General features: G+C 35.9%; 1 protein-coding gene across 1 annotated transcript; it reads left to right on the forward strand.

Moving 5' to 3' along the window:
* Positions 1-9,799: 9,799 nt before the first annotated feature.
* LOC135638285 (putative chloride channel-like protein CLC-g) lies at positions 9,800-14,123 on the forward strand. The gene is made up of 7 exons (XM_065151346.1): positions 9,800-10,123; positions 10,238-10,438; positions 10,511-10,688; positions 11,234-11,496; positions 11,913-12,182; positions 12,424-13,552; positions 13,738-14,123. The coding sequence occupies exons 1-7, from the start codon at positions 9,951-9,953 to the stop codon at positions 13,882-13,884; spliced, it is 2,361 nt and encodes a 786-aa protein (XP_065007418.1). The 5' UTR covers positions 9,800-9,950; the 3' UTR covers positions 13,885-14,123.

Consider the following 14,123-nt stretch of genomic DNA (forward strand, 5'->3'; position numbering starts at 1 on the left):
GATAAAGATAAAGCTAGAGGAGCTTTTTGCATAATGCACCAACAAAGAGTATATATTTCTTTCCTGTTGCATATAATGTCTTCACTTTCAGAGAAAACATAATAAATATATTATATTTATCCCTGCAGACCATATGAATTTCTAATATATATTTTTTGCTTAATGACTCTTAATGTAATAACTAAAAAAATTTGAATCTAAATAAATTTACATAAATCATAATTCCCTAACATTTCAAAAGATGTATTGTAATATATAATTTCAAGTTTGAAAAGGATGTATATGTAAAATTCTTGCAGTCTCCGAGGGGTGTATCGGAGAATAACTACTTCCCTCATTGTCGCGTCCTTTGTCGCGTCGCGAGGATGGAGAAAACCGTACCGTGCATGGACGGCCGCGATGGGTCCGGAAAGGGGGTCGTACCAAGTGGACGGAAATGATGGGCCGAGATAAGGTGCAGACGTGTCGGTGGCGTGTGAGACGCCCGCGGATAACAGCTTTTTTGCTTACTTTGTTTTATTCGGAAAATAAGACCTTTATTATTTAGTTATTTCTAAAATAAAAAGAAATTTTACTTTAAGGTGAGAGGAAAAAGATTTTTGCGTCGCCCTCAAATTCCTAAAATTGTATGAGGCCAAATCAAACTCACGAAATAATGCATATTTATCCTATAAAACTAAAATATTAAATTTAATTATATATATTTCTGTTATCATTTTTATTGATTATTTATTTTATTATTTTTAAAATATATTGTTTTTAAAATTATCTTATATTTACCTTTATTCATGTTACTATTTTTAAAAAATAAAATTACTTTTTTTCAAGGAATTTGCCCAAGGAGAAAACTTATACCTTGTTGCCCTAAAATTGTATAGGCATATATGTTTTCTTCTCCTCCAAATTTGATGCAAATCAATCTTACAAAATAATGCACATTTATCCAATAGAACTTGGACTAACAATCTATAATCATGATTATCAATAAGTTATCTTTATTTATCTAATCACTTTCATTGGTTATTTAATTTATCATTTGTAAAGTTAAATTCGAAGGATAAATATAAAAATATTAAAATTAATTAACGTCGACTAAAGTTTAAACATCATTATTAATGTACATACATAAAAAAAATTTCTTCGTGGAAGATGACTTGGATCTTACCATATCTTTTTTTTCCCAAGAATGTCACTAGCAAAGCAAGGTGGTGCATCGAATTTACTCGCTTGGGTTCGACAAAACTAAGTCGAGGTATGTATGATAAGATTTTTACGATGTTTAAATTAGTAAACAATTAAAAAATTTTAGTCTTTAGAATGACTAATTAGTAAATAAATAGTTTAGAAAAATTTAGTATAATAGGTGATGTTCTTTCTCTGTCAACGTATTTGTAAGAAATTAAGTTAGTGAGACGGAGAGCGATTAGTTAAAAGAGTCAATGACAGATCAATGGATATGTGGTTCATCTCATTCCAACTAGTAAATGTATTCTAGAAGAATTGATATCTATTTATTGAGAGTCAAAGTGTTAGTCATATATTACTCAATCTCTCTATATCCGTTTTATTTTTATAATTTTACAATGCTATGCTGATTATGTTCATTTAAAAATGAATTGGATGAAGATGTACTCTAAACACCACCCATTATTAATTGGATAATATTTAAAATTTATCTTTTGTAAGAATATATATATATATATATATATGCTAAATTTAAAATTAAAATAACAACTACTAAAATAATTTTTTTGGAATGTTGCAATGTTAAGAATGTTAAGTTAATTCATGAATGAATTCGATTAATCTGATCGAATAGATTACAAGTCAGATGAGATATGCAAAAATAGGAAGACATCAAAATTCTAATCCTTATCTGATACGGTCGAATTGGATTCGATGAATCCGATCCACCATCCACGAGAGGACGTGACTCGGTGGATAACGCCACAGTGGTTTGCGTGCTCTCTCTCCTCTCGAGGAGATATTTCTTTTATGCTCCATTCGATTCCATGGGTTTGGTTGGAGGAGCACTCTTTGTTTGATTCCAACCCCCTTCATGTGGTGGTGAAGATGTGCTCCTCTCTCTCTTCCTCATCTCATCTCTCTATCTTCGATGTGTGTGGAAAGGGAAGCGTGTGGCCTCATCTTTTCTCTTTATCCTCGATTTTGTTGGATGATACAAGCGAGCAAGATAACTAAGATTTTATTATATAATTAACAAATGGATATATTACATTTTGAAATAATAAATCTTGTGCGGGTCTCTAAGTAATATAAGATATTACAATTTATAATCCTCATTTTTATTATTTATGATCTCATTTTTTAAAAAATTAATTATTCAAAACTATCATTTCATAAATTCTTTTTCTTTTTTCGTCCCTTTTTTTTATTTTTTTTTTCACTTTTATTCTTTTTCTTCTCTTCTTCTTCTTTCTTATCGGAGAATATTAAGAGAGCATGAGTGGGGTTGGAGTCTGATGATTGATGGTTGGCGACGATGACCACAAGTTAAAAGACACTAATCAATAACTAGCATAAGCTCGGGGGTAGATTAGGAGATGACAATCGATGACAAAGATCACTAGTATCCATGATGACACGGTGTGCAAGTGGGATCGCAAGCGAAATGAGGAAGGAAAAATAAAAAAAAAATCAAAATTAGAGGGATTGTAAATAATAAAATATTATTTTATTTTTTTTAAAGGAATATCAATAATAAAAAATGCCCTAAATAGTATGCTTCTTAACATAGAATCTAGGGTGAGTCAATATATATAACTTATAAATATAATTTGGGATGATATAAAATAACTAAGATTTCATAATATAATCAACATATGAATATAATATAAAATTTGTATATTTCTTAAGGGATAAATCTAATTCATGAGCCTCGAGTTAGTATAGAATCTAGTTAAGATGGGTGAGAATTCTTTGTTCATTCTAGTGAACGGCACTATCTTTTAATTGGGGGTAGAGCTGCTAACAATGGAAGGAGTTGGCACAATGCCACTATGGAGATTGATGTTGATAGGTGAGGAATAGGTTGACCATACCATATTGATCGGACATGATCAACACGTGACAATTGGATTCGAAGAAACGTAGCCATCACGTTTGAACTACGTAATTGGCACAAAGAAATAACATGGGCTTCAGGAACATTGATGATCATATCATTCCCCCATCTAAAAAATTGTGTTCCTCTCTTGTAGTTGACGATCATGAAGATAATTATTTCCGAGTTACTGATAAAACGAAACTCTAAGTATATACTTAAGGCATGCTCCTCCTAATCTCAAACTGACTAATCTGAATATTTTGTTCCTGAGAACTAATTTGATTGTTAGAAGGACATTGATCGAAAACACTACTGACCTAGTCTTGTAAGATAAACAACTTAGACAAGCTCGAAATGAGTTTTGGTTAGATCTGAATTATTATTTCAACTCAAACGATCAGAATTTACGCTAACAGATATTAGTTCAAATTGATGTTATTTAAATTGCTAGACACCTCAACCAGGAGGAAGAAATTTGTTTGAAGCCAGAAGTCTCATGCTCCTAAAGTGATACACTTCTAGAGAAGCTAATCCATGTGCTAGCTTATGTTGTCATAGAGTCTTATGTTGTCATAGGCTTATTTTTTAATTATAACTTTCCCTTTATATATATATATATATATATATATATATATATATATATATATATATATATATATATATATATATATATATATATATATATGTATGATGATAATGTTGAATCTCGTATTTTGATGATGAAATCAATTAAATCTATGTTTTGAGTAATACAGGATAAACTTTGATGAAGGAGTGACAAATTGATTGAAGTAGGAGGAATTGAATGTTGGGCCGGAGGATCGGTCGACGTGCCGGTAGAAGGTTTCGTATCGTGAGTTCGAGCATCGAGCCGAAGAATCGAACATTGCGCTAATGAGATCGGAAGTTGTGGGTGTTAACATACCGATTGGGCAATACGTCGAAGGAGAGGATGATTCGTCGAAGGATCGAACAAAACGCCGGAAGAACCAATGGCATCTCGGACAATATATGATTCATGCTTTGTAATAATTTGTCTAAATCAAGTTAGTTTAGGTTGTAATTGAGTTGGTTTGGAGTGTAACCGTTCCAACTCAATTAGGGGCCAATTGGGCAATATTAGTCATATGTGCTCGGCAAGCCAATCAAGTGAGTGATGACACGTGTGACTTAACATACAGTCTTTTTGCTTATTATATTTTGGTATTTGTCACTTTATATTACCTATTATATATATATATAAATATATATATATATATATATATATATATATATATATATATATATATATATATATATATATATATATATATCGTGATATCCTTGGATTTGTGTAATGGGAATCGGATCGTGATGAGATAATGATAGTGAGACTGATTCGCCTTTAAACACAAAGTTTAAATAATCTCAGTCATAGGTTACTCGAGAGGGACATTGAGATAACCAGACAGATTGGTGTATTGTATGGTCTCATAGCTGCTCGTGTGAGGATACTAGTAGGGATACAGTATAGGTGCTCATTGGAGAATGAGTTCACTGATTGATCTGCTTACGGAATGTTGGATGGTTGATGATGCCTTATTATCAAACAATGATTCCGTAGTCCCAGTGGTGTATCTGGTCCTTAGACTTGAGACACCAAGGATATCCTGTATGAGTGCTCTACTCTTAGATACCGGACTTATATGTTTGGATGTCCTAGATCTAGTACAACTAGTCATCAAGAGTGACAGTCAACCTTACGAGGGTAATTAAGTGTCGATAGAAGATCATTCACTCTCGGTGTCATGAGAGAAATATCCTATGTGTTCTTGCTCGAATAAATCCCTGGCCAGGGTCATTCGGATTGAGAGAGAAAGAGTTCTCTAGGAGAATCCGATTAAAAGTAAGACTCGAGTAGAAACCGTATGGGTTTTATAGCATCATAACCCGGTATACGGTCTCTGTGATATTAGATAGATGAGGGACTATATGTATAAGGTAATTGAGGACAAACAGATCCAATGAATTGAATTCCCCTGTATCGTCTGGGGACTGTGGCGTAGTGGCCTAATACGTCCGTAGTCGATGAGTCGAGTGAATTATTATGGAGATAATAATTCACTGAGCCAAAAGGAGTTCTGACATGTATGACTCATGGCCAGCTCGATATTGGGCCTAGAGGGTCACACACATATAGTAGGCGTTGTGATGAGTAAAGGTTCAGATATGAGATATCCGCTAGAGCCCCTATCTTATTGGATATCCAATAAGCTTTTGAATTATTGGATCCCATGGATGAGATCCAATAAAAGCCCATGAGAGATTATTAGATAGAGATCTATTAATCTAAGAGGCTTGGATAGTTGGATGAAGATCCAATACCTAATAAGGGAGGATTCATTAGGGTTAAGTTAATAGTGGATCTCTATAAATAGGAGGGATTCAGTAGTTCATAGGTTAGAGCTTTTGCTTGCCACTCTTATTCTCCTCCCCCTCTCTATCTCAGAGCAGGTTTGGAGTTTTGAGGAGCATCGACGTAGTCCTGCTGTGTGGATCACCACTAGAGATGAGGGCGCTTGACCTCCTTCACCCTCTCCTAGAGATCTGCAAGGATTTAAGGATATACGATCTCCTTAGATAACATAATCTTTACTATACGTAGTTTTCTATTTTGTGGATTTTGTGCACAAATCTTCGCACGACGATGAACATCTCTTTGGGAATAGGGGATTTTATTTTCTGTTCTTCTGCTGCGCATGTGATGTCACCCCCAAAGATTTCTCAATAGGCCCAAGTGGGGTTATTTTGGGCCAAAAAAAAGGCTCATTCAGTAACCCAAAAGTTAGGTTAGATGGTGGCACCGCCAAAGTATCACGAACTTAGCTGATTTTGCTTAAGTCATGCGGCACCATTGCGTGTCCGTCTACAAAGGTCAGCCTCCTCGAAGCCTCCCATGGTCCCTTAGAACCCACAAAAAAGAAAACAGGCTAGAGAAAACACATCACTCAAGATCCACAAGTAAACATTCCAGGAAATACTTCATAGACAATATAAATTATAAACAAACTTTACAAGCTCTGAACAGTTACACAACAAAGGGTCAAAATGGTCTATTATAAACCGAATATCTCTCACAAATGTCTATATGACATGACCTTTATTTACAAGCCGAAGAAGACCACCAAACCCAACTAAAATTGGGCTGTTAAGCCTTCGACCTTTCCTCTATATGGTGTGCAAAGCATGATCATACCAAAAGACATGGACATACATAAGCATTACATTAAACATCCTGTTTAAAAGTTTGTCCATGACAAAAGGCTTAATCTCCAAGACATAGTCTTCGAGACTGTATCAGGCAGTGGTATTTACCACCGCCCAGACATAGTCTCCCAGAGTATGTCAGGCAGTGGTACTGCCCAATGTCAATGCTGTAGGCGATAGTACCGCCCAACACAAGCGGTGGTACCGTCAGTACTCCGAAGACCTAGGATGAGACTGGTTTTGACTCCAAGTTTGAATCCATTTGGGGCCTATTAATAACTCTCTCATCCATGCTCAGCATACACAAGAACGGAGAACAAAAACAAGAGAAAACTCTATTGTAATCTTGTGAGAATTCTCCTCCGCTAGTCTAGGTGTTGATTTATGTTTAAGAGAAGAGTAAGTGGGGTTGTAAAGGTTCTCTCCTAAGCTCGTCAAAAGGAGAATAAAGTTGTAAGAGTAGTTGGTCCTTGCCTATTGAAGGAAGACCATTAGTCGATGTCGGTGGTCTCGACGGAAGAAGAATTGAAAGTAGATGTAGGTCATGACAATCGAACCACTATAAAACTCGGTTTGCATTTATTTTAAGCTCTTTACTTTCATTGCAAACTGTTTTTCACCGTATGAAGTTTACGATGGTACTAATTCACCCCCCCCCCCTTTTAGTGTCGACTTGATCCTAACATATAATAATAATGATGATGATGATATGAGAAAAATAAAAATAGAGATAATCCTAACATATATATATATATGATGATGATGATGACGACGACGACGACGACGACTACCAAGACGACGACGACGTGAGAAAAATAAAATGGAGATTAAAAATATTATTTGGTTAGTCATTATACTATGACAATAAATAAATTATCATTATATATATTTGCTAAATGTATATATGCACATATTATATAGTTTCGATATAAACCTCTATTACTATGGTTGTATAATAATAATAGTAATATGCAGACATTTTAGCTTACCAGTTATATATTATTTTCTCGATGACACCCATTCTTAATCATACGAATAGATTTCGTTGTAACATTAACGCTGTGGTACTCTTCTCGATGGAGCAACACCAACCCATTCTACATAAGAAGAGGTGTTGGGCCAGTTCTTTGGTATAGGTAGGCTTAGGTTCTTCAAATGGTGGGACTCCTCTCATCACTTCGTGTCTTTTAGCATTAAAAGTTATCTTTGAATCCCAACTTTTACGGAGTATATCCTCTATTCGGATTCTAGTCTTAGGATTTGATGTCAAGGATGTCGAGAGAAGTATCATGTTTGAAAGAAGAGTTCCTTGTCAAGTCTCGTTAGCTCTCTCTCGTGACGAATACACTTACATGTTGGAAGGACTTAAAGCATTACAACTTACATCACCTTATAGTCTGATTGGACTTCCTCTAACTCATCAATTCCATCAGCTCTATTGGGTCTCCTAATCATAGTTTTAGATATCCATTTGCTTGCTTTTCGATTGAATATTATTATTTTAAATACTTTGATAGATCTATTAGTCTTGTCGCTCATGATCATGTCAATTTTTCACCTAATCATCCTTTGAGTTTAGCACATCACATTTTCTAAGCTTTGGGTAATCTAATATATATATATATATATATATATATATATATATATATATATATATATATATATATATATATATATATATATATATATATATATATATATATTTCAAAAATAAAATCTAATATACAATAGAAGATATGTAGAATGGCACTTCACCCTTAAAACGGAAGATATTGGGTTATACCCGAGCCTTTTAATCCTCTTAAATTTAGTAGAGATTCGAAAAATTAACATGGTATGATAAAATGGATTAAGATTAATCATAAATCAATCGATTGAATAATTTTTATATCACTTCTATGAGATTTGTGGTCATGATATTGTGCGTATATATCGATTAATATCAATATATCACTCATGTATATTGATATTTATCCTTTAAATTAATAAAAGAATACACAAGACGTTTGTCAGATAAAAAGTTATGCGTATATATCGATTAATATCAATATATCACTCATGTATATTGATATTTATCCTTTAAATTAATAAAAGAATACACAAGATGTTTGTCAGATAAAAAGAGAACATATGAATTTATCCATGATGATGATTATTATTATTATTATTAGATAAAATAAAATCTTATCATTATTATACCAAGTTTCATCCTCTCAAGCACAAAGTTCTGTTTTCTGGACTACATTCATTCCATGATAGATTCCATCAAATGCTACATCTTATCATCTTCTACAATTCAAGGTGTATGCATGTAAAGATTTCATTTGTTCTTGGATCTTTGACCAACTATTTACTCTCCTCTGAGACTTTTAGTTCACCAGAGCTTATTGAGGAACACTTAGCTTTGTTTCTCTCAGACATCAACACAACAGTGGTTCAAACACCAATCATCACATTAAAATATATATCTACTTGTTGCCCACATTAAAATATATTTCCAGTGGGTGACAACAACATCCAACATTGGATGTTGCATTGGTGCATTAGGACAGAGAGTAGTATTGCAGTGGAGATGCATGCATGTACAACTGTGCCTACTTGAGTTCAAGAACCTGTGGATCTCATGTTTAGTCAAAACAATAGGTTAAACAATGCAAGAAGATGCCATTGTCTATGATTTCCTCTAGATCCAAATGTCATAATGTTTTTAAAAATTGGAGTTGTTTGTCCATCAAACCTTTCTATATTTTTTATGTTCTTCACCAGAGCAGATTCTTTCATCACAATCTCAATCTATCTTCAATCTTTACTATTTAAATTTGAAGTATATTTTCTTGAGTAATAAATAATATTGGATACATTATTTATGATTATTATTAAGATCTAAATTTTGAATATAATTTAGTTCTTCCAGATTCTCATGTGAAGATAGTTCTAAAAATTGGATTTTTTGGTCCATCAAATATTTATTTTTAATGTTCTTGCACTAAAGTAGATGCTTTCATCACCATCTCAATCTATTTATTTATTTTATTTTCACTGGTTACTTACTATTCAAATTTTAAATATAATTTTTTGAATGGTACTATTGCATTACATTATTTATTATTATTATTATTATTATTTAAAATTTGAATATAATTCCTTTGAATAGTAAGATTGTGTACATTGACCCACTTTATTTTATTTTATTTTTTGGGGCCATGGGATCTAAAATTATAAAAAGAATTCCAACCATTATCTCTCTCCTCAAATTTCATCAAAAATCTAATATACTAAATTTTTTTCATGTTATCAATACATATCTTTTCTCTACCAGTCAAATAAAATTTTATTTTTATTTTTTTTGCATCTTTTTGAGTTATATATATATTTATATAAATATAAATTCTTCTTATTTTTTACTTGCTATATTCCACGAGAAGCACGAGGCTCTTAACCTACCCCAGCGGCAGCTGCCATTCTCGTGAATACATGGAAGCACATGCTCCCGCGGTCCACTTAACCAATCCCCTCTTCGTCTCCTGTCGTCTTCCTCTCGCATCAGTCCAAGACCTGAACAACCAGCACTGGAGGAGGAAGAGACGAAGAAGAATTCCCCCGTACATAAGTAGCTACGCCCGAGCAGGCGGTGCCGATGGCGGCCGATCAGCTCGTCAACGCCGACGACCTCGAGGCTCCCCTCATCTCGTCCGCAGTGTCTTATCACGACGAGCACCGCTCCCGCATTCGCCGCTCCACCTCCAACACCACCTCCCAAGTCGCCCTCATCGGCTCCAACCTCTGCCCCATCGAAAGCCTTGACTACGAGTTCTCGCTTCCCCCCTCCCTCTCGATCACGATTCATTCGATCTTAGATTCCTTCTTCGAATTTCGATCTGTGGCGACTCCGGGTGGGATGATCTGACCCTGCACGAATTGCAGGTTGATCGAGAATGACTTCCTCAAGCAGGACTGGCGTAGCCGGGGGCCGGGCCACATCGTGCGGTACGTCATCCTCAAGTGGACCCTCTGCTTCCTCGTCGGCGCCCTCGCTGGCGCCGTCGGATTCTTCAACAACCTCGCTGTCGAGAACATCGCCGGCGTCAAGTTCGTCATCACCTCCAACATGATGCTCGTCAGGAAGTACGATTGGGTCCGATGAACCTAGCTCCGTCGCCTGTTCTCTTTGGTTGATTCTTCTTGTGGGTGGGGCAGGTTCGGATGGGCTTTCGGAGTGTTTGCGGGCACCAATTTTGTGCTTCTCATGTTTGCTTCGATGATCACGACTTTCATTTCGCCGGCGGCGGCTGGATCGGGGATACCAGAAGTGAAGGCCTATCTCAATGGTGTTGACGCCCCTGATATTTTCTCGTTGAAGACCTTCTTCGTCAAGGTGAGGTTTTCGGGTTCTCTAGTGGTTGTCATCTGTGCTCTACCATCTATTTAAGATGCCTTATGAAACGAATTTTGCATTAGCTCTTCGTGGAACGTTAAACTGTTTATACCCAACTGAAAATGAAAAAAAAAAAAAGAAAAATCTTCGCAAGCTGCATTAACGAGAGACAAATTGGGATTGTAATGCCAATCTGCAATTCCTAGAAAACACTTGGCCAGAAGAAATTCAAGCCAATTTATTAATTAATAAAACCTCATGAGATACCTGGTAATTAATATTTCTCTGGATGTCTTATGCTTTCCCTATTCTTCTTTGCATTATCATAATTATGTGATCCCTTCGATTTGGAAGTGAAAGTAATAGATTTTGATATGGAACATGTTACTAAACTGCCATCCATGTAATAATCCTTTGGTATTACGTATTCCTAGCTGAATAATAGATTATGTGGCCCTTTGTTGCATGGTTATCATGATGGATGTACTTTTGAAGCCTTTAACCTGATAGAAGTGAGTGATGTAGATGTTTCGTGGACTCAACAGGTGGTAGGTTGCATTGCTGCTGTCTCCTCATCTCTCTATGTGGGTAAAGCCGGTCCTATGATACATACAAGTGCCTGCATTGCTTCTATTCTGGGGCAGGGTGGATCTCGGAAGTACAAGTTAACTTGTAAATGGCTGAGATACTTTAAGAATGACAGAGATCGACGGGATCTTGTTACATGTGGATCTGGTGCCGGAGTTGCTGCTGCCTTTCGTGCGCCAGTTGGTGGTGTTCTGTTTGCCCTGGAATGTGTATCATCATGGTATCATGCACATTGATTACTGTCTCATGCACCTTTCTTTTTCTGTGTTCTATAGTAAGATATTAATTTAACTATATTACATTGATTAACATAGATTGAAGTTTGCATGTGATTCTTAATATGGTCTCTAGCATTTATGGCCATACAATTTAACTGGTTTTTAAGGGGCATAAATTGTCTACTCTTTTTGGAATGCAATAATTATGAGGAAAGTAGTAAATCGAGGGTTCACAATATTTTGCATAGCATACTGGAGAAATTAGATAATGAATCTTATGCATAACTATCATGAGTTGGGGCACATTAGCCATGCTGAGAACTGTCCGATACTAGAGAACTATGGTTTTTTTTGTCTTTTCGAAAGCTGTACAATGTCTTCATTTCATCTCCTTATAGTTGCTTTCTTGGCTTTGAAGGTGGCGAAGTGCACTACTTTGGAGAGCATTCTTCACAACAGCAGTTGTTGTGGTCATTCTCAGGGCACTGATTGATATTTGCAATAGTGGCAAATGTGGATTATTTGGGAAGGGTGGTCTTATAATGTTCGATGTCACTTCTGCCAATATCACTTATCACGTAATCGATTTGCCTCCAGTACTTGTTCTAGGAGTTGTAGGAGGAATCTTAGGAAGCCTCTACAATTTTCTGTTGGAAAAGGTTCTCAGAGTCTACACTCTTATCAATGAGTATGTATTACTTTTTTTTTCCTACTACAATTGCCTTCTTCTTTACTAAACTAACTCAGGACATAAAGAACAGTTCAAATGTATTTTATTATGCCAATATCTCATTATGAGGATCAATGTTGCATCTTACTGTACTTGTTGACTATCTCTGATGTGAATTCCTATTTTTTTTTTAAAAGTAGTTTTGCAAACATTTCCTTCAATAGTATTTTTGAGATTATATTCAAAACTTTATTTTCAGGAAAGGGCATGTCTACAAGTTGCTTCTTGCTGCTTCAGTTTCCATATTCACATCTTGTTGCCTATTTGGTTTACCTTGGCTTGCATCTTGTAAACCTTGCCCGGCTGGGTTATCAGAAGCTTGCCCCTCAATAGGTAGATCTGGAAATTTCAAAAAGTTTCAGTGTGCTCCTGACCACTATAATGATCTAGCTAGTCTGTTTTTTAACACAAATGATGACGCAATCAGAAACCTCTACAGCGCTGGCACAGATAATGTGTTTCAAAAATCTTCGGTATTTTTATTTTTCATTGCCTCATACTTTCTTGGTATCATCAGCTATGGTCTAGCAGTTCCTTCTGGCCTTTTTGTGCCAGTTATTTTGACCGGCGCAACTTATGGACGCCTTGTTGGGATGCTGATGGGTTCACATTCGACTCTGAATCATGGTCTCTTTGCAGTCCTTGGTTCTGCTTCCCTTCTAGGTGGATCAATGAGAATGACTGTTTCTGTCTGTGTAATTATACTAGAGTTGACTAACAACCTCCTGCTGCTTCCTCTGGTCATGCTGGTTTTGCTTATTTCCAAGACGGTGGCTGATGTTTTTAATGCCGACGTCTATGATATGCTTGTAAAACTGAAGGGGCTGCCTTATCTTGAAGCCCATGCTGAACCTTACATGAGACAGCTCACTGTCGGTGATGTGGTTGGAGGTCCCTTGCAGATCTTCAATGGTGTCGAGAAAGTTAGCAACATAGTCCATTTACTGAAGACAACTGGCCATCATGGATTCCCTGTGGTAGATGAACCTCCCTTTTCTAGTTCACCAGTGCTTTTTGGTCTGATTCTTCGTGCACACCTACTTGTTCTGTTGAAGAAGAAAACATTTCTTCATGCTCGCACACTTGTAAGTATTGATGTTTCAAAACAGTTCTCAGCCGAGGACTTTGCTAAACGTGGCTCCGGCAAGCATGAAAACATTGAAGGGATTGACCTGACTGCTGAAGAGATGGACATGTATGTTGACTTGCATCCGTATACCAACACTTCACCTTACACTGTTGTTGAGACGATGTCACTTGCAAAGGCTCTCATTCTTTTCCGAGAAGTTGGCTTGAGGCACCTCTTGGTTATTCCAAAGTCTTCTTCGGTAGCAATCTTATCTCCCTTTAGTGTGCATGCACTGATCATTTTATACAATACTCTGACCCAGTTTCTTTTGCTAGTGTAGATTTCTTACCAAATTTTGTATATTTTCTATTTAGTCTATTGTTGATTTTTAACAGACTATTTGGTGCTTGCCTGACTCTAAAATGTGTTTTTGGACTACTGCAGCGGGCACCTGTTGTGGGCATATTGACAAGGCACGATTTTATGCCTGAGCATATACTTGGGACGCATCCATTCCTATTGCAGAGCAGATGGAAGACAATACGTTTAGGCAAATCAAATTTGATTGAAATTTTTAGTGGTCTTTGTTGAAATGAGAAGTGAGTCTGTCAAATCAAAACAAAGATATGATTCATTTCGATCCGGAATATTTATCCTTTTTGGTTTTTCATATCAGATGCTGGGGATTGAATGAAACAAAATCATGTCTAAATTTTGGAATTACTCTGGGGGTCCATAAGTAGATATAAGTTTTAATCTTTCCATATATCTGTAGAATAGACCCAAGGAACATTTTTTTCCCTTAAAAAACAATCTGTTTTCTCCTCTCA

Source organism: Musa acuminata, chromosome BXJ3-5, assembly GCF_036884655.1.
Source record: "Musa acuminata AAA Group cultivar baxijiao chromosome BXJ3-5, Cavendish_Baxijiao_AAA, whole genome shotgun sequence".
Lineage (NCBI taxonomy): Eukaryota > Viridiplantae > Streptophyta > Magnoliopsida > Zingiberales > Musaceae > Musa > Musa acuminata.